General features: G+C 37.7%; 1 protein-coding gene across 1 annotated transcript; it reads right to left on the bottom strand.

Annotated features, from left to right (window-relative positions):
- Positions 1 to 7,277: 7,277 nt before the first annotated feature.
- LOC115992632 (plastid-lipid-associated protein, chloroplastic-like) lies at positions 7,278 to 11,440 on the bottom strand. Its single transcript, XM_031116858.1, has 3 exons — positions 10,621 to 11,440; positions 8,544 to 8,739; positions 7,278 to 7,765 (listed from the first exon to the last, which is right to left on the bottom strand). Exons 1-3 carry the CDS (start codon positions 11,085 to 11,087, stop codon positions 7,451 to 7,453), a joined length of 978 nt encoding a protein of 325 aa, XP_030972718.1. The 5' UTR covers positions 11,088 to 11,440; the 3' UTR covers positions 7,278 to 7,450.
- Positions 11,441 to 22,214: the final 10,774 nt, after the last annotated feature.

Below are 22,214 nucleotides of genomic sequence, written 5' to 3'. Positions count from 1 at the left end.
GTCACATAGTGTCAAGTTTGCATTTATTGAAAGAGATAATATTTTTTTTTAAAGTGTATTCTCAACTTATGTTTTTTTTAGTTTTTCCCCACCTCCTAAATTTTACCCAAAACTGTTTTTCCCAAAACATGTTTTGTTTTTCCTATTTTTATATGAGGAGAAAAGTTTTTTTTAACTTTTATTGTTCTTAGAGGGAGTTGTTGCTCCTAATAGGGGGAGTTGCCTCTATTCTTTATAGAGCTGGATTCATTTGTTTCCTTGATTCTCTATTTTCTCTTGACTTTTGTTGTGTATGTTTTCTGTTTACTTTTGTTTGAGTTGCCTTTGTCAATATGTGACAAAAAAGGAGAGAAATAGATAAAATGTGGGAATCCTTTTTTTTTTTTAAGTTTTTAAAAATGTTTTGTTTAGGGGGAGTTGAAACTGTTTTTGAAAGGGGGAGAAAATAAAAAATTTTGATGTATCTAACTTAGGGGGAGAGTTAGTTTGCATATTTGTTATTTGCTTTAGTTTGATTATTTATTGTTTATATGTCTTTCTTTCCACACATGCAGTGATGTGTTTTTTGGAGTGTTTTCAGGAAAAACAAGTACATTCTGATTAAGACCTTTTACCTCTTATTGCAACTTCTAGGTTAGGAGTCTTAGATTGGGATTTGTGATGTAATTGGGCATTTTATTGTATTGGGTTATTCTTGTATTTGAGCATTTCATATTGTATGTAAGTTTTGTCACGAATTGCCAAAGAGAGAGATTGTTAGGTTCTAAAAGTGTAGAACAATTGGCAAATCGTGAACACAAACTTGTCTAGATATAAATCCTAGAGTCTATAGGTATTATTAGGCAATGTTCAAGGTGATACAAGTCAAGATTCAAGAATATACAAGTTGCAGAAAGAAGAGTTCAGAAACTGCCTGGGCGACTGATCAAGAAATAGGCTCGACCAATTGAAACACATATTTGTAAAATTCTATTTCAGCCTAAACTCTACTTAAATGTATTGGGTTTCAAGTAAAACATTACTAGTATATAAAGGAAACCCTAAGCACATTTATATAAGGCTTTTCAGAGAGAGAATAGTGTGCCTCTTTTGTAGATCTAGGGTTTTATACCCAAAAGCTCTCTAAAGTCTTCTACAAGTGTTATTCCTTGAATAATCTCAAGATTCAGTGTTGTAAAAATTGTTGCATACAAGATCAACGTCTAAGGAGATCCAAAACCTTTGAGTGGAGTCTCAAAGTCACAAGTGTGGGTGCTTGTGTTGCAAAGGCCTAATAGAGAAGGAGTCTGTGGATTTGGAGTGAGTTCGTGGATTCGAAGTTTGCACGTAGTCATGTTAGTAAGTTCTACATGTGGTAACAATAGGATGTTAGTGTTCTAAGTCTTATTGTAAACTTCAATTCTCTAGTGGATTTGCTTTTTACCTTGAGGATAGCTAGATTAAATCCTCCTCAGGTTTTTTACCAGTTTGGTTTTCCTAGGTCATCATATCGTTGTGTTATTTACTTTTCCGATGCTTTGCATGATATGATTATTTTGTTTTAACCTAGATCTAAATAATAAACCTAAATATTCACTTGGTTAATTAATTAGGTTAAACAATCTAGTTTATAGGGATCTAAAACCTAACAGTATTGTAAATGAAGATATTGATGAAATTGGCCAACTTGAGCTACAATTTGCAAGTATGAATATTTGTAGTGCTAAATCTACTACCAACGTTGAGTAAATTGATGTATAATTCTTATAAAATATTCACTTGTTTTTCTTTACTTAAATTGTTATGTTCATTTTTAAAGGTTTTATTTTATATTTAGTTTATCTTTTTATATATTCTAACTTTATTAATATTATTTTAAATGCAACAGGGATTTGTGCACTTAAGAAGGCTAATAACTTGACATGGTCCATAACATTCAATTTTGCATTTTTTTTTTTTTGTTCTTTTTGTGGGAATAATATCATTAGTGAACTTTGAATTTGAAGTATATAAAGAATTTTGCTCATGCTCAAAAGTCAAAACTATTTGAATTGCGTGGATATGGAAATCTTTATGTTTTTTTTTCCCCCTTCACATCACATGTATAACAGTAAATTAGTAACAAATAATCTAACTATTTGATTTGATTCATTCTCTCTAAAAAGTTGGCATTTATTTGGTTTTTTTTTTTTAATGTGAAAATATGGGTCAACCCAACCCGACCCAACCCATTTTAAAATTGTCCTTTTTTACCCAGCCCGTTTTGGCTCGCAACCCAAATGACCCAACCTGAACCCAACCCAACTCAACCGTTTACCATGTCTAAGAACAGTGGAGTCTCAAAAAGTTCATATGCCTTACAAAAGCAGGCAAAAGGGAAGCCCCGACAAAGGGAGTTTAGAGGATGCTTTACGTCATTAACAAAGGTATCCAACAGACCAAGGTAGAGAACGGCGTCATTTGGTTCATTGGGGTTGGGGATGTGATAGTTTCAGCATAACAATACCATCCTCATCATTGGCCAAGACATACAAAGCTATCCATTCCAGCTTAGTTGCAAACCTGAAAGGCCCACCCACACCCACAGGTACCCATACCTTGTAGAGTAAAAATCCCATAAAAGCAAACATTTAAGTTGGAGATGAAAGAGTTTTATAGAAGGGCTCTGATCATAATAATCCAAAGAAGTCAACTGCTATTAAATTACCTTCTTTCATGTCCCAGATCTCTCCAAGCGTGAGCTTGTCTAGCATTGTTTGAGCAAATATGCTAAATATGTTTTCAAGATTCACATTCTCCTCTTTGGACTAAAATGTGTAGCAGATTGGGGATGGGGCCATGGGGCGTGATTGATTTAGGGATTTTGATCCAAACGTGAGACCTTTATTAAGCTAGTTTAAAAAAAAAAAAAAAAAAAAAAAGTTCATCTTAGTAAGGCATACATGTGACATTTTGATTTGGTATAAAATTATTTTTTATTTTGGTTATTAGCCATATCAGCATTTTCTATTCATCACTTAACGGTAGGAACTAATTTCACCCAATAACAAAAGGTTAGGGATTAAATTGACACATTTGAAACGTTAGGGACCAAATTGACATTTAGCGAAAATGATAAAGAATATATTTGTAATTTACCTATAAAAAAGAATCTATGTGGAATGCAAAAACCGTTCAATAGACTTTTGAGTCGTCGATGATCAAATAACTCTATAACAAGTACATTCCTTCTCCGTCACAACTTTCTTCCAAATCCGAATTGAAGCTGTCTGAGTCACTAAGGGTAGTAGCAAAGACTTTACCCTTTGCCTTCAAATAAGTGGGGCATTCTTTCTTCACATGCCCATGCCCTTTGTACTCATAGCACGTGACCACTTGAGATGGAGAAGAATCTTTGGAATCCTTCTTCTTGAAGTCTTTCTTATCCTTCTTGAAATTTAAGAATTTCCACTTCTCAAAGGACTTCCCATCCTTCTTGAATTTAAAGAACTTATGAAAGTTCTTTGCAAGGTATGCCACTTCCTTTTCAACCTCATCCTCACTGGAGGAGTCTTGAGCTTCCACTCTCTCATTGATTGTCTTAAGAGCAAGAGATTTGCTCTTCCTTTGTGAAGGTAGAGATAGCTCATAAGTTTGGAGAGAACTGATTAGCTTTTGAATCTTAATCTCATCAAGGTCTTTGCTCTCTTCGATTGCAGTGACCTTGGCACGAAAGCTCTCCAGCAATGATCATAAGATCTTCCTCACAGCCTTAGAGTCCTCCGTCTTTTCACCCAAGTTGAATTTGCCAATCACCACGTCATTCAACTTCCCGTAAAAGGAGTCGAACAACTCATCTTTAGTTCTTTGAAGTGAGTGGTGAGCATTTGTAACTTGGTGTCTTTCACCTTCTTGGTGCCTTCATATGTGGTCTCCAAAATTTCTCATGTCTCCTTGGCGATTGTAACATGTGAAATCCTATGGAATTCATTGGGTGAGACACCACAAAAAATAGCATTCAAAGCTTTACTATTAGCATTGGCCATTGCAAGGGCTGCCTTATCCCAAGTAGATTTGGCAGCCTCCAGCCTAGTCCATCCATTCTCGACCTCATCCCATACGCTCTCATCAATAGAGCACAAGAATGCACGCATACGCACTTTCCAAAAGGCGTAATTGCTCCCATTAAAGAAGGAAGGTGCATTTAGGGATCGAGATATATCCATTGTAGGGTCAAGGATCACACTTAGGATATAGAAATCAGACAAAGTGTACCCACTCTGATACCAATTGAAAGTTCACTTGGTGTATAAAACACTACTGAATGTTTAGACCCCCAATTTCAAAAATACTAACACAAGCTTATACTCAAACAATAAATGTGTGGAATAATAAGTACAAGCAATACCCAAATAAATAAACTACTCTAAACCATAATTAATCACAACACAACAGTAATTAAAAGGTAAGAGTAAGGGTTAGAGAGATGCAAGCACAAAAATAACACCAGCACGTCTTATCGAAGCGGAAACCAAAGTATTCGACGAAAAACCTCTCCACCGCCCTCCAAGCGGTAAAATGATCCACTAAAGAATAAAATCGAGATACACGAATAGCAATAGACCCTCCAAACCTAATCTACCCAATGCACCTAAGCCCTCCAAGCTTCTTGCTCCAACAAGGTTAAGCCTAACCGTATCTTCTTTAGCTTTCTGGATCCCGTAATAAGCCCATTGCATCAACCAAATGAATTGGTCATCTCTGAACTGCTTCCCAAGCACCAAATAACCTCTTCATTGATATGGGTATGGTGAGATAAGAATTTGGCTAATGAACCTCTTAAGGGTATGTTAATGGAGAGGGTGAGAGTAGAGAAATTTGAGAATCAAAGGTATAAGATTGTGGATGAGTCAATCTTGTTGTTCTTTAGAGTTTTTCTCTCAAAATTCTCTTTGGAAGTTCTCTACATTTCATGGGTATAAGGGTATTTATAGTAGGATACATGAGGAATGTGAAAAGTCATTTTTCTGCAAAACAGGATGTTCCGGAGACTCACTCGCGACAGGGATGAGTCGCAAGTTCAAGTCGCAAAATAGCTAACTAGTCAGACTGTCCTTTTTTGTCCTGTAGTGCTCCAACTGTTGTGACCCTTCAGCTTCCTGCATGGTTCACACATGTGGTATGTTGGCGAGTCATCAGTCTCGAGTCACTCACGAGAAGCTATTTGAATGCGCACACACTTGAATTCTTCACACTCTCTCACATACAACCCTTACATGATTCTCACCTAAATATAGGGTATCTAATTGCTGAATTATAAGCAAATTTGGCATGGAATAAAGCCAACACATAGTTGAATAAATTCAACCTTACAATCTCCCCCTTTGACTATTCCGTGACAAAACCCTAAAACAGACTAGACTTAAAATGTGAGTAGGGAACAGTTGTCAAAACTCACTCACACCTAACTCTAGATTCTGTGAATCTCTTGAACCATACGGACAAGTTTTCCTGAAAACAATATCACAAGAAGTTCATTGTAAGGATTGGGACTAGTGCAGAGGAACACTGGACCTATTAGGATGCTGACAAGTGGCAAACATTTGACATGTGTCAATATCTCAACGAATTCAGTGCTACAATGCACTAGACCCAAGTCAGTTCCTATATATATTACCTATACGATCACCTAAGTAGCAAAATTTGCGGGGACAACTCCAGCCACGGCCAAGCTCAAGATCTGCTCTTCCACTTGAAGTAATCAAAGTTTCATTATTTTTGTCATCGTGAAGGCCATCATCATCTGGAAGGCTTGTATTGGAGATGCAGGTTTAGTTAGCTATTATGTACAGAGTGAGAAATGTAATAAATTCTTCAAGCTGGTAGCATATTTTGTGAGGCATACAAAGATAGAGTAGCCCCTCCAATACGCTCACGGGGTGTCCACTCTTGAAAGCAGACGGCATGTTAGCTAGCAGTTGAAAACATGTATGGCCAAGTTGGCTTTGTCAAATTTCAATAAGATACGTGCCATTTCTATATCTCCAGTTGCTGCCGCTTCATGAAGTGGTGTGTTTCCCCATATATTCCAGCCACCTTCCCTCTCCTCTCCTCTCCATCTCCCATGCTTTATTAAAAAATCCAACAATTCCTTGTTTTTGCTGAAAACAGCAATATGAAGTGCAGTGCCCTTGGTGACTGTTAAAGAAGAATCCAGGTATACACGTATTTCTTCACTGCTTCCCAATTCTTTTCCATGAATAATCCATAAGGTTCCATCAATATTTCCAAATTATCCATCTCTCTCTTCCTCTCCATGTCAATGTCTCTCTCCATCAGACAATGTATACAATCCTGCTTTGGTCCATAGACTGCTCACAATTTAAAGAAAGTTACTGGTGTCTAACTTTGTTTGCTCGACTAACAAAGGTAAACATTATAACAATAAAGAAAAGGTTCTAGGCTGTAATTTTTATTTTTCTTTTTTCTTTTTCCAGCATTGCCCTCCATTTTTCAATGAATTAGCTTGGTTTTCCTGTAAGAAAAGATGGACTTCAGTTTCAATTTTTCAAAAGAGTTCATAGTAATGATCTTATAGAGTCAAAATCTATTGTGTATTGATACAATTATTTTTATTGATTTCTTTAGTACTAACTAAATGATCATAAGTGTATAACTGTGCAGCCTTTAATAATCATATTTATCATCACACCCCGAGGGGTGTATACAATGCAATTCGGTGCCCCTCACCATAAACAGATTGGTCACTTTGTGATTTGGTACAGTTTTAGACCGTACAATTCAGTGCAGTTTTGTCTATGCTGTGCTGGGCCTTTTATTCCCATTTTGGGCTAGTTTGGACTTGTCCAAATATCTTTCATTTTTTCCTTTGTTTTGGGTTGATTTAGAATAGCCCAATGGGATTTTAGTTGTAAAAAGGGTTTTTAGTTGAAAAAGTTTTTAGTAATTTTTAATTATTGAAAAAGATATATTAAATATATAAAATAAAAATGATATAGTATTATTAGGTGCGGTGAAGTGCGGTTTTTTAAAAACAAAACCGCAAACCAAACCGCACCTAGCTTCTGCACCTCCACTATGATTGGTGGTGCAATGACCACATTTAACAGTTGGTTTAAGTGTGGTCAGGTAGTTAGGGCCCTTTTTTGTATACCCCTAGTCCCAATGTCAATAAAATAGTAGTTTTCACAAAATCATAGAATTAAAAAAATAGCAAATACGTAATTGACTCCCATCAAAGGCAAAACGATGCTCATGGGTCAAGAAAAATCATATGTTAGCAAAGAGTGTACACGCCATTAGAATGACCTAAGATTGACAACCGATATAAGTTATGGATATACCCTTTCATATCTTTACAAACACCATTTCAGAGATCCAGTTTACATTCATCACCAAAGATTTATTACATAAAATGTCTTTGTTGAGGCAGTATCCTTATAAGAAATTATAAAAGAATATTTTAGTTTGCTCAGGTTGTCAAGAGAGAGCTGCCTTCCTTGATGAGAACAAACACACCGCCACCATCTTCCCTTGAAATTCGAAGTTCCTCATCAAGGTAAGTGGTAAGTAACCATGATTCAGGATTGCTTTTTGAGAAAGAGACCTTCAATGGTGGCTGGCTGGAAATGGTCTTTGCAACAGATGAAGCTGTGTCTTGAACAGAGTTGATTAAGCCCTCGAAGGGCGAAAGGTCAATCTTTTGCCCCAGAAGTTCCACATTTTCGGGTATCACTATGGAGTCAGTTAATTGGGGAGTCCCAATGATACCTTCTTCAAATTTCATCTGAATAGAGTGAGAAAAAAAAAGGGCTAATTTAGAGCTAAATCCAATGCTTCAAAGTTCTCTAAGGTGAGATAGAACAACATGGCCAAAGAGAATCTCTGAATGCCAGGGGCAGAGCTATAGCATGGCTGGCCCCCCACAAAATTTTTAAAAATTATTTTATATTATGTATAAGTATTAAATATTTAAATATTTAGCTACAAAAATAGAAGATGGCCCCTCCAAATGTTTGAGTTAGTCCAATAAAGCTCTTAAAAATCAATAGAATTTGTCAATTGGTCTAGTAGTTATAGAGACAAGGTAATTTTTGTTTTCTCTAATTCATTTTTTGTACATGTTTAATATTAAACTAGACAGTTTTTGTATACTCATTAGAAGTTTAAAAGATGATAAGTTCCCCTAAAAAATTATCTTGCGAATATATATATTTGAAAGTTGTTAATTTTATATACAATATATTTATATATTATGACCTACTCTAGTATCAAAATATTAATGCTTATATTTGTGTACATACATTTATGTATGTGTAGGATGATTTATCTTAACTCAAAACTAATATATTAATACCAAAATTCCCCCCCCATATAAAAAATCTTAGCTCTGCGTAGAATGTACTTGGAATATAATTTTGATTTGCACCCTTTAATGCATGGGTCCTTAACAGAGATTTGAAGCATATATGCAAGAAATAATATGTAACTTTAGATTGCTGGACATGTAGGCATAATTAGTGATTGATGAGAAAGGATAACATTAAAAGAAACAAAAATAAAACCTGCACACTCTTTGGACTTCGGACTTCAAACTTGGCACCGTTACCAATAGGAGTTGTAGCCAATGGCCCAGCAAGCAAGACAATATTCTCGACCGTAACATTTTCTGAGTCAATTATCTGTGATATTTCTTCTACCGTCACTAAGGGCAGTGTACCCTTCGACAACAATGGGAATAAACCTGCAAAACATGTGTACCTGCTCCACACACAAAATTCAAATTCACCATGTACATGACTATTCTCATGAGTACTAGAAGAAGAAACATGAGAACTCTTATGAGGAAAAAAAAAAAAACAAATCTTGTTGTTTCATGATATATTTCCAATATTAATTGTTGCTATACATCAACTTCCAAGGATAACTACAAAGCATTTCTCAACAAATAGCTAACACATTAAGCAACAACGTCATACCAAATCGTTTTTTTTTTTTTTTTTGGGAGAGATAATTACAATATATTGCTAACCCTGTATTTCGAACTCTTCTCCCCTAAATCCCATGCACTTTGTGCATGGAGAGGTGCCTATTTGGCTACAAGGCCCTTGGCCAAATCGAATTTTTTGAGTTTTGCTTTAAATTAATTATCTATAACAGACCTATAATGTAAAAATAGCGGAATGCCATATGTAAAATCATTACTAGATCTAGAGACCTCTATGCAAGTATGCATGCCTCACATAACAAGAACTAGATGAGTGTAAAGATGCACCATTCTTGGGTTGATCATTTTGATCCTGGCTCCAAAGTTTGTACACAACCCAAGTCCTGTGGATTTTAGCTTTGGTGAATGTCTGAATTCCATGAAGGGGGCCAAACCAAATTACAAAGCAACTTGATTATCACAAGTCACAAACAGCCTAGAGTTGGATTCCTGTCTGTCTTCTAACACTAACAAGTACATATAAGAAGTCTATTCTACATTAAAAAATTGTAGTACAAATGGATGTTTTGTCTTTTTTTTTCTATGTATACGCGGATCCACGTTTGCGTTTCTTTCCTTTTTTTTTTTTCCAACCGCATGTTTTGACTTTTCAGCAGTGAACAGTGCACCCATGCACTGTTCACAGGTCCACAAACTTCACTTTTCACCAACTTTTTCATTAAAAAATGAGTCCTACAATACTATTCATACATTTAAAAATTATTTTACTACAATATTTTCAGTTTTAGCAAAATAAGTTCTATCCAAACGGACCTTAAGACTTTTCTACCTTAAACAAATGTAGTTCAAATGAATGTCTTGTCAAAACTTCATAAATTTTGCCTTTAGTGAGTCGCTTAGTTTCATTGTAGTAGAACATGCGGCTCTTGTCTCAACTATGTCATTTGAACATATTTCATTCAAATCTCATTGTTTATATCTTTGTTTTCACTAAATTACTGATTACCTCCCAAATTTAAGCTATTAGAAAATTATGAATTTAATGATTTAATCATTATTTTATCAAGAGTGCCTTTTAGCTAGAGCCCATTGGCTTCAATCAAGGTGTAAAAGATCAAACTGCAAAACACAAATACAATCTCATATTGCCGGTTGAATTATGAACACCTACTGGAATGCTTTCTACAAAATATTCTTACTCTACAAGAATCTTACAAAGCAATTACTATAATATAGAGAAAGTTTATTGGCACAACAAAAATCCCAAAACATTTTCAAACAACCTTGTTTTGAGTTATGTTGGATCCGGGTATAATCTTTCTTATTTTATTTTAACTTAGGTTAGACTAACACCTCATTTTTTTTGGGTAAAAATGTTGTGACTTGTGAGATTATGACCATAGAAGAACTCGTATACTAATAGTCTAATACACCACTCCACCAACAAAAAAATTTCTTAGTTTTCAAACAAGATTCATCGAATGATATAGAACTCCTAAAATTTTATGAAATTTTCCATTTCCAAAGGTGAAAAACACAAACTGAACCAAGCAAGCAAGTTACTTCTCTACTAAGATTTAATTAAACAAGTTTCAGAATTCCTATCACTTTTAAGCTTTTGATGCACATGTTCATATATGATACTATTAGAGCAGGTAATCCTGAGAGTTCGAACTGTGTAAACAAACACTTACGCGAGAATCCATTTTCCATTGAGAAGAGTCAAGGCCTCAGTGCGTGCAGGGATGGGTTTTTTCGCCTCCAGCTGCGTGATAAGCTCGGTAATCTTGGCTCTTGTCTCGCTCGTCGCACTTAGCCCCCTGTCAGTCCCGTTAAACGAGGTTACCAAAGCCTTCTTCAGCCTATCGATCTCTCTTGGCGCCGCCGTCACCACCTCCTCCGCCACCGCCTTCACCTCCTTCACCACCGCCACCGCGGGCCCCTCTTCCTTCTTAGGACCCAACTCCTCTTCGCTCCCCGCTCTGACCCGGAAACTCGGCCTCTCCCGGACCAATTCCCCGGTCCAAATCCGGGTTTTCTCGACCCGTTTCGCTCCGATTTTAACACAATTTGGCTCAAAAACTGAAGCTCTGGGAGTGAATTGGGTTTGTGGAGTGACCACTGAGAGAGTGAATTGGCTTAACTGTGACACAAAGGCCATATTTTGCAGTGTTGATTTGGGTTTTTCTTTGCTTGAGAGAGAACAGAGAGGTATGTGAACTGAGAGTTAAGAACAGAGAGTCAGAGAGTAGAGTTAATATATACAGAGCTGTACTTAGCGAGAAAATACACCCTATTACGAGTGCATGATTCTCTTCTTTCTCTCACCAGCTGTGAGAGAGATAGAGGAAGCGTGCACCCATAACAGGGTATACTTCCTCGTACTGTGCAACTATGCCGACTTCCTAGTACGTGTATTAACTTTAAAGGGATCAGTTTTTCGGAGCAACCATGCCGACTACCTAGTCCATACGTGGATGTGAAGGCATTGGAGGAAAATAAGCCGACTTCATGTAGGACAAGAAAGGGTCTGTTTTGTAATGTGAATTTTGCATGAACGTGATTTATTTGGTCTGTAGTACACTTATACTATTGGCGGAGAATGTGCGATAGGTCAACAGAATTGCACTAATTATATGTGTCCAGCTTACCATGAGCTCAAGCATTGAGCATGAACGCAATGTGTTCCTAATTTCAGCTATTAATTAGTTTTTAATTAAAAAAAAAAAAGTTGGGATCTCCAATGATCTTTGTGCTAAGCACTATGTTTACTGATTTGATTTGTGTATTTTATATTATTTGGGTCACGAGGCTATGCCTCTAGGAACCAACTTTTATTAGGTTCCCAATAAACCAAAAAGAGTTACATAGGAGTGAAAAAAAAAAAAAAAAAAAAAGTTACATAGGAATGAACTTAGCAAAAAAACCAAAAAGAGTTGATGATGATCATCGGATTGTGACTTGATGATAGAAGTTTTTGTCCTAGCACCTAGAGAGAAGTGATCTGAGCGATAACCCTAACAAGACCCGTGTAATATATGCAGTATTACCCATTGTCGTCACGTGGCGTGAAGTCAATAAACCTACATTGGAGACCCTCTTTTTTCATTTAAAAAACAAAAAAAACAAAGTCTTCTAAAAAATGCAATAAGGCGGGCCACTAAATTGGGGGGATGATGGTGTCGAGTAATACTGTAAATACTATAAAATTATAAATAACAATTACCGAATATGTCTAATAGATAATGTGGGGCCCGAAGTCTGAAGTCCCAGCCCACTTAGTATTAGAAGCCCAAGCCCAGGCCGAGGAGCCTTACTGCTAAGGACGCGCAATGAAAGCTCCTCGGAGGTCCAAGGATGTGGCCGAGGACGACTTTACGCCCAACATCTTACAGAGAGACCTGAAGAAAAGGACAAATTCCGTACAAGATAAGCACAAGGGAGAAGGCTGCCAACGCCTTAATGTGGAGCCCATCGCCTGACAAACCCATACTGATACCATGCTGTCCAGCTTTTCCCAACCACTCTGACGTAAGGATTGATAAGACAAGTAACCACCCCAAACAAGGAGAAACGGACACGTAGATGAAGAATGGGAGGAAATACTAGTATAAAAGGGAGAAAGAGCTGAGAAAGAAGGGGGTTCTTCCCAGGAACCAGAAAAGAATGGGAAAAGGAACTCATAAAGGAGAAGGATGAAGAGGGCGAGATGCTCCTCGGACCAATTCCGAGGAGATAGATCTTCACTCCCCATCCGTGTAAGGCTTAGCCACACAGGCCAAACCCATCTACGTATGGGCTTCCGTGAAAATCTTGACTAAACCGTTGCCCAACGACCAAGGTCCAGCCTTTCCAAGCCCACTCTCTACAAATCATATTGTGAGGGATCTTTCATGTGCGAGCCCAACATCATTATTGGGCTCCAAAGAATCGTGTCCCTACAATTGGCGCCGTCTGTGGGAAGGCTTTCACGTTGGCACAGGTGGCGGTGAGGTCAACTCTCCAGCAAGCAGAGATTCGCGGGGCTTTCTCCATCTTTGGCGAACATGTAACTATTGCTCCGACATAAACTTCTGCTAGGGGCTACGCCTTGCAGTGCCAATGGCGCCGGCGGATCTAGGGGCTTTTGGCCTCAAACCAGCTCTCCCCACCCTGGTCTAGGGGCTTACGTTCGAAAATAAATAAATATAAAAGAAAAAAACCACAAGTTTTGGACAGAACCAAGGCCTTGCATGGTCCACGAACTCAAGCCTATGGGGAAACCAAGTACATGAAAGAAATCTTACAAGTTTTGGACAGAACCAAGTCCTTGCATGGTCCTCGGACTCAAGCCTATGGGGAAACCAAGTACATAAAAGAATTCTTACAAGTTTTGGACAGAACCAAGGCCTTGCATGGTCCACGGACTCAAGCCTATGGGGAAACCAACAAAAAAAATAATCTCGTAAGTTTTGGACAGAACCAAGGTCTTGCATGTCCTCGACTCAAACCTATGGGAACCCAAGTACAAGAGATGGAAAATCAAAAGTTTTGACAGAACCAAGGCCTGCCATGGTCCACGGACTCAAAGCTTGTGGGAAACCAACACAAAAAAAAAAAAATTCTGAAAGTTTTTGGACCAGAACCAAGGTCCTTGCATGAGTCCCTTCGACTCAAACCTATGGGGAAACCAAGTACAAGAGATGAAAATCAAAAGTTTTGGACAGAACTCAAGGCCCTTGGCATGGTCCACGGACTCAAGCCTGTGGGGAAACCGAAGCACAAAAAAATAAATCTGCGTAAGTTTTGGACAGAACCAAGGTTTTGCAAAATGTCCTCTTGGACTGCACCTATGGGGAAACCAGTACAGAGATGAAAATCAAAAGTTTTGGACAGAAACCAAGGCCTTGCATGTTCCACGGACTCGGAAGCCTGTGGGGAAAGCCAAACCACAAAAAATAAATCCGTAAAAGGTTTTTGGACAGAACCAGGTCTGCATGTCCTCGCTCGGGATCAAACTATGGGAAACCAAGTAACAAGATTGAAAATCAAAAGTTTTTGGAGCCAGAACCAAGGCCTTGCATGTCCACGGACTAAGCCTGTGGGGAAACCACCACAAAAAAAAAAAATCTCGTAAGTTTTGGACAGAACCAAGGTCTTGCATGGTCCTCGGACTCAAACCTATGGGGAAACCAAGTACAAGAGATGAAAATCAAAAGTTTTGGCCAGAACCAAGGCCTTGCGTGGTCCACGGACTCAAGCCTGTGGGGAAACCAAACACAAAAAAAAAAAAAAAATCTCGAAAGTTTTGGACAGAACCAAGGAAACCAAGTACATGAAAGAAATCTTACAAGTTTTGGACAGAACCAAGGCCTTGCATGGTCCTCGGACTCAAGCCTATGGGGAAACCAAGTACAAAAAAGAAATCTTAAAGTTTTGGACAGAAACTCAAGCCTATGTACATGAAAGAAATCTTACAAGTTTTGGACAGAACCAAGGCCTTGCATGGTCCTCGGACTCAAGCCTATGGGGAAACCAAGTACATGAAAGAAATCTTACAAGTTTTGGACAGAACCAAGGCCTTGCATGGTCCTCGGACTCAAGCCTATGGGGAAACCAAGTACATGAAAGAAATCTTACAAGTTTTGGACAGAACCAAGGCCCTGCATGGTCCTCGGACTCAAGCCTATGGGGAAACCAAGTACAAAAAAGAAATCTTACAAGTTTTGGACAGAACCAAGGCCTTGCATGGTCCTCGGACTCAAGCCTATGGGGAAACCAATTACTTAAAAGAAAAATTACGTTACATGAACCTTAGAATCTATCCGAGATCTACCCATTAACAGTTGGGTTAATCCCCATACTGAATGGATTCCCCAGTCTACCCTCGGATCCTCAGTACCACAGGGATTGATGCAACATAGAGCAATATGCTACCAAAAACACGATTGAGGTCCCTCATTGCTCGGCTACCCTCTCGGATGAATTATTTAGAAGTTTATCGTTCTCGGACATTTGTCCAGCACGCATCGCACAGCGCTCGGCCATTATCCCGGTTAGTTCCAAGAGTTTAATTTATTAAGGATTGCCATCGTTATACTTAATAGTGTTCGTAGGTTTAAACTAGTATGAATCTGTATTAAGGCATTTGTCTGCTCCGAGTGTCATCAAAGGCAAGCTTGTATCTAACATTCATGCACAAAGTAGACGTTGCAGGAAAGAAAAGTATCTAGAGAGAAATAAACTTATTTTTTATTAAGACAAAGGAATAGTACAGTATACAATGAAAAGCTGAAACAAGCTTACATTACAACTAACTACGCAAGTGAAAAGAAAAGATACAATAGAATGAAGAAAAGCCGAAGAAAAAGATGCAGATGAGAGATTGGCTACTGTTCCAAGATGTCGTCTAAGGAAACTATTCCTCGACGCTTCTACATGCCCATAACTCAGGCAGCCAAAGAACCCAACTTGGGGCCTGCACCGGTGAAGAAAAGGTGCAGGGAACCTGACCTCAGGCTAACACCATCTACAGAAAAGGTGCAGGGAGCCGGAAGTTGGGGAGCCCCCGCAAAAATCTGCCTGCTACAAGGCAGACGGCGCTGATGGCGGAAATTCCTTCTTCTGACATACCAAAAATCTGGCATGACCAGAACCTGCTTCGGATTTTGACTAAAAGAGGGAGGAATACCATCTTCCTCCTGTCAAAACGGAGGACTGGCTTGAATCTGTGCCATCCTTGTCCATACCATATCACCTTGAGGATTCGGTGCCTCTGAAGCGTGCGGAGACCTTTCATCCCCATCCACGCCTCAAACGTCTTGCTTTGAGGCAGTGGCACTAGAAAGAGAGATCGCGGATATGGAAGAAATATGGTTCTGAAGGGAACAGGAGAGTTCATGTGCAAGTGAAGTGATCCCCTATCCTATCTATACCCAGAAGTAAACCGGTGGCATTTAATTCATGCAAGTTTCCAAAGAACGCTACGGACGAAGCAGACTTGGCTCAATTTCCAACTTCATCCTCAGCCGTAGGATCTGAAGATCCTCGTGAAGGCGCACCTCGAGTACCGAAATGTCAGAGGACCTTGCGTGAACGAAAAATAAAGGAGTGGCCCTTATCTTGACACGCCTCCCATGTAAATGAAAAAATACAAATAATAGTGGAATACTGGATTTGAGCGAGCCATAATGTGGGCCTAACGTCACCAAAACCCTCCTCCCCAACTAAAAGGCCGGGCAGCAGGATTTTGAGGGGCTATTGTGGGGCCCGAAGTCTGAAGTCCCAGCCCACTTAGTATTAGAAGCCCAAGCCCAGGCCGAGGAGCCTTACTGCTAAGGACGCGCAATGAAAGCTCCTCGGAGGTCCAAGGATGTGGCCGAGGACGACTTTACGCCCAACATCTTACAGAGAGACCTGAAGAAAAGGACAAATTCCGTACAAGATAAGCACAAGGGAGAAGGCTGCCAACGCCTTAATGTGGAGCCCATCGCCTGACAAACCCATACTAATACCATGCTGTCCAGCTTTTCCCAACCACTCTGACGTAAGGATTGATAAGACAAGTAACCACCCCAAACAAGGAGAAACAGACACGTAGATGAAGAATGGGAGGAAATACTAGTATAAAAGGGAGAAAGAGCTGAGAAAGAAGGGGGTTCTTCCCAGGAACCAGAAAAGAATGGGAAAAGGAACTCATAAAGGAGAAGGATGAAGAGGGCGAGATGCTCCTCGGACCAATTCCGAGGAGATAGATCTTCACTCCCCATCCGTGTAAGGCTTAGCCACACAGGCCAAACCCATCTACGTATGGGCTTCCGTGAAAATCTTGACTAAACCGTTGCCCAACGACCAAGGTCCAGCCTTTCCAAGCCCACTCTCTACAAATCATATTGTGAGGGATCTTTCATGTGCGAGCCCAACATCATTATTGGGCCGCCAAAGAATCGTGTCCCTACAGATAACTATTGTGATCGTCTTATAGATTAATCATAAATATTCAAAATTGAGATAAACTTAGTTATTTTTAAATATCCTAAGAATATTGATTTATATCATGCAAAAATAAATAAATAATATTGGTTTATAAAATATTTTAAAAAAAATATGAGATAAGAAAAATTAGTTAATTTCTTTTTTTTTGATGATTTTTTTTTTTAAATAGTGTCAAAATTTTTTTAAAAATAATTTATTAATAATTGTCCTAAACCGGACTTTACTAATATTTGCTTTAAACACATTCGTCCAAAGGACCATTCATTGTATTTTGATCATTCATTCATTGAATATGCTGCTGGGATTTGAATGGAAAAATTGATAAGTGATTATGCTGCGGGGATTTGAATGGCAAGATTGATAAGTGATAACAACTTGTGTACGTTCTAATCAATGATTGTACTTGAGTTGGGACATGGGCAAGGAAAAAAAAAACAAACAAACAAAAAAACAAAAAACTTTGACACTGAAATGAGCCGAGCCTGGGCCGTCGGCAAATTACATTTTAAAGTCTAAGGCCCATAATAATCTTTTGGCTAGAAAAAAGAACAAAAACAAAGCCCATTACAGTCATGGGCTAACACCCAACGCAGCTCCACTTCTATACCTTTTGGACGCGTAATTCTAGTAACCCATCTATTATTTTATTGGATAGGAAATCATATTCTTTCCCTTCTATAAGTGAAATAGCCCACAAGATTATTTTTGGGTATGAGATTTTTGCCATGTAAATTAGGAAAGTAAGGGTGTGCACAAAACCTAGAAACTAAAAAAATCAGCCGAAACCACTCGAACCGTTGCCAAAATTTTGATGAGGTTCAGTTTGGGTGTTCATTTCATAAAAACCGAAATTTTTGGTTTTGGTTTTGGTTTCGATGGCAGGTTTGTATGCACCAAACCGGTTGAAACCAAACCGAATTATATTATAATATATTTTATGTTACATATATAATATGAAACACGGTTTGGGCTTGCAAACATTGGGCCTCTAGCTTTCTATTTGATTTTATAAACTTTGGGCCTCAGGCCTTTTTGTTTAAAATTAAAATATTGGGCCTCTTGCTATTTAAAACCCAATAACCCATTAGATTAACTAACTAAAATTAAACTAATTATCTAATTAAGATAAAACTAATTAAGTTAAACTAATTAAACTAAAAACAAAAGACATAATTTAGAAACCCTACCCTACATACCCCACCGCTCACACTTTTCATTCTCACTCTCAAACAACCTCCACACTCCACTCCAATCCGATTCTGCTCCCTCTATCACTAGCCTCCACACGCCGGCCTCCCTCTTTTCTTTCACTCTCACTCTCTTTTGATCATCGGCTTGAGGCTTCATTCTATACTTCTTTTGATCATCGATATGATTCTTCTCTCTCTCTCTTCCCTTTTCTTTCTTGATTTTCTTCATTCAACAGCTCCAAACCCAAGGCCCAAAAAATGAAAACCAACCGAAACCGAAATAAAACCAAAACTAAAAATTTCCAATTATTTCGGTCGGTTTCAGTTGAGAACTTCACAAACCAAGAATTTTGGTTTCGGTTGGCCAAACACTAAGAAAACGCCAAACCGAACCGATTACACCCCTATAGGAAAGCATCCTACATAATTGGGCTTCTTTTTGTAATGTTGATCCATATTATCTCTTACAAGAAAGTTGGTCAAAAACCTAGAAAATAGCCTCCAAAAACCAGCCAAACCCCACCAAAAAACCAACACAATCCAAAATCCCAGAAAAATGTCTCTGCAAACCCATTGAAAAACTGACAAAATGCCACTAGGAAACTTAGAAAAACAATCCTAAACAGCCTCAAAATAACCCAGTAAGCTCACCAAAAACCCCATTGAAAAAACAAGAGCTCCATCAAAAGCAAGAGTGGCATAGCATAATACATTCAAAAAAGGAATAAAAGATTTAATTGCTGGACTTGTAGGCATAATTAGTAATTGATCATGATGAGAAAGGATAACATTAAAAGAAACAAATATAAAACCTACATATCCTTTGGACTTCGGACTTCAAACTTTTTTTTTTTTTTGGGAAGAGTCTTCGAACTTCAAACTTGGCATTGGTACTAATTGAAGTTGTAGCCAATGGCCCAGCAAATTAGACAATATTCTGGACCTTAAATTTTTTTGAGTCAATTGTAACTTGTAAGTTTATGTTGATTTGATTTAATTTGTGTATTTTATATTTTTAGGACATGAGGGTGGAACAGGTTTTTTTTTTTTTTTTTTTTTTTAAGTTTCCAATTCTAGTATTTTGAGTTACATCGAAGTATTCCTTGGGGAAAAAAAAGGTTACATAGGAGTGAACTTAGCAAAAGAAAACAAAAGGTGTTACATAGGAGTGGGAAAAAAATGTGTTAAGAGGTTACAATGCAGTTAATGTTGTTCTAGTCTTCTAGAAAATGCAATCAACGCAGGGGATTAAACTAGGATTAAACCTTTTCTTTTTTACTGATAAGTAAGGAGGCCCAGACCCCAAAAAAAAAAAAAAGAACTAATTCATCAACTTCCTTACAAAAGACTCAAGAAAAAAAGGGTTATTATTGGGTACTTCGAAAGCATACTCCCTCCCTCTCACATAAGGGTGGGTCTCACCCACTATAGAACCTATCCTCATGTGAGCAGGGGAAAGTATACTCCCGAAGTATCTAATAAATTTCCTACAGAAAGATGAAAGAGATAGGTTGGGGACCCCAAGTTGGAGAAATACACGCCCAACAAGCTAAATGATGAGCAAGCTCATTACATGATAGATAACAAAAAGTGAACTGGGATTAAACTTAAATAAGCATGGTCATTTCTTTGTATTTTGATCAATCAAGGCCCGTTTGGTACCCCATCTTTAGCAATGTTGTTTGCTATTTAAACACTCAAACAAGTGGGCCCCATGCTGAAATATGTGTTTGGTACGTGATTCAGAATATGTGTTGTTTGAGTTTGTGTTTCACATGAGAGTCCAACACTCTGGGCTCACCCAACATAAACTCTAGGTATCTAGTAGAATTTGTGTGGTGTGAGATTTTGGACCGTTGTGTGTGTTGTCTTCCTTTGATGTGTAATCAAACCAAAACAGTATTGGTGGCAGTTTTTTTATAAAAAAATAAAATAAAATAAAAACACGTACCAAACACACAACTTCATATTTCTAAACACCAAAATATCTATTTGAAATACATTACCAAACACATTTTTCTCTTTATGAATACTATAAATACGTATTTTTGACAACACTTTTTAAACCACATTTTCACATCATTTTAAACAATATTACTCAAACTTCTCTACCAGACCCATTTTCAACCTGTTTAAAATGGCCTGCTTTTTACCTGGCCCATTTTGGCCTGCAACCCAAATGAACTGGCCCGACCTAACCCAACTGTTTGCCATGTCTATGAACAATGAAGCCTCAAAAATTTCACATACCTTACAAAAGAGAAATTCTTGCAAAAGTAGTTCAAAAGTAGGCAAAAGAGAAGCCCTGGCAAAAGGAGTTTAGAGGATGCTTTATGTCATTAACAAAGGAATTCAATAGACCAAGGTAGAGAACGATGTCATTTGGTTCATTGGGGTTGGGGGCGTGATAGATTCAGCATAACAATACCATCCTCATCATTGGCCAAGACATACCAAGCTATCCACTCCAGCTTAGATGCAAACCTACAAGCCCCACCCACACCCACAGGTACCCATACCTTGTAGAGTAAAAATCCTGTAAAAGCAAACATTTAAGTTGGAGATAAAAGAGTTTTATAGAAGGGCTCTGATCATAACCATCCAAAGAAGTCAACTGCTACTCAATTCCCTTCTTTCATGTCCCAGATCTCTCCAAGCGTGAGCTTGTCTAGCATTGTTTGAGCATATATGCTAAATATGTTTTCAAGATTCACATTCTCCTCTTTGGACTAAAATGTGTAGCAAATTGCGGATGGGACCATGGGGCATGATTGATTCAGGGATTTTGATCCCAATGTGAGACCTTTATTAAGCTTTTTTTTTTTATATAATAATAATTTTTTTTAAAAAAAAATCTTAGGAAGGCATACACTTAACATTCTGATTTGGCATAAAATTATTTTTTATTTTGGTTATTAGCCATGTCAGCATTTTCTATCTATCACTTAACAGTAGGGACTAATTTCACCCAATAACAAAAGGTTATGGATTAAATTGACGCATTTGAAATGTTAGGGACCAAATTGACATTTCGTGAAAAGGATAAAGACTAAATTTGTAATTTATCTATAAAATAAAAATAAATAAAAAATAAAAAACATTATACAGAATGCAAAAACCGTTCAATAAACTTTTGAGTCATGGATCATCAAATAACTCTATAACAAGTTATTCAAGGAATTCTAATAGGAGATCCTCAACAACAACAACAACAAAATCTAATAAGATAATTAAAAAGACGCTTGACACAAAATTAAAATCTAATTAGAATTTAATTTAGATTCCTGATTAAACTTTCACTTTAGGAGTTCATAGTAATGATCTTATAGAGTCAAAATCTATTGAGCATTGATACAATTATTTTTGATTTCTTTAGTCAAAATCTAATAAGATAACAAGTTATTGATTTCTTTAGTATTGAGTAAATAATCATAAGTGTGTAATTGTGTAACCTTTAATAATCATATTTATCATCACACCCCGAGGGGTGTATACCATGCGCGTGATTTGGTGCCCCTCACCATAAATTGATCGGTCACTTGGTGATTTGCTAAGGTTTTAGACTCTGCGATTCTATGACAATGGTACGGTTTTAGACCGTGCAATTTGGTGCCGTTGTGCTGGTTCTGTGTCGGGCCTTTTATTCCCATCTTGGGCCCAAAGATCTTTATACTATCTTTTTCCCTTTGTTTTAGGCTGATTTAGAATGGCCCAACGGGATTGTAGTTGTGAAAGGGTTTTTAATTGCTAAAGTTTTTAGTAATTTTCAATTTCTGAGAAGTATATATTAAATATATAAAATTAAAAAAAAAAATTATATCATATTATTAGGTGTGCCGGTGCAGTGTGGTTTTCTAAAAACAAAACAAAACCGCACCGCATCTAGTTTTTGCACCTCCACCATGGTTAGTGGTGCAATGACCGCGGTCAGTTTAGGTCTGGTATTAAGCCATTTTTTCTAAACCCCTAGTCCCAATGTCAATAAAATAATAGTTTTCACAAAATCATAGAATTAAAAAATAGCAGATACGTAACTGACTCCCATCAAATGCAAAACAATGCTCTAAGGCCAGGAAAAGTCATACGTTAGCAGAGGGTGTGCATGCCGTTAGAATGACCTAAGA

The sequence above is a fragment of the Quercus lobata genome, chromosome 5 (assembly GCF_001633185.2).
Source record: "Quercus lobata isolate SW786 chromosome 5, ValleyOak3.0 Primary Assembly, whole genome shotgun sequence".
In the NCBI taxonomy this organism is placed as follows: Eukaryota; Viridiplantae; Streptophyta; class Magnoliopsida; order Fagales; family Fagaceae; genus Quercus; species Quercus lobata.
The sequence above is the reverse complement of the archived record's forward strand: the minus strand, read 5'-3'. Positions and strand labels throughout refer to the sequence as shown.

Coding starts and splice junctions, on each gene's coding strand:
- LOC115992632 (XM_031116858.1), bottom strand. CDS start 11,087: ATGGCCTTTGTGTCACAGTTAAGCCAATTCACTCTCTCAGTGGTCACT. Junction 8,740..10,620: donor AATGGAAAATGGATTCTCGC/GTAAGTGTTTGT, acceptor TGTGTGGAGCAG/GTACACATGTTTTGCAGGTT. Junction 7,766..8,543: donor GAAGTCCAAAGAGTGTGCAG/GTTTTATTTTTG, acceptor CACTCTATTCAG/ATGAAATTTGAAGAAGGTAT.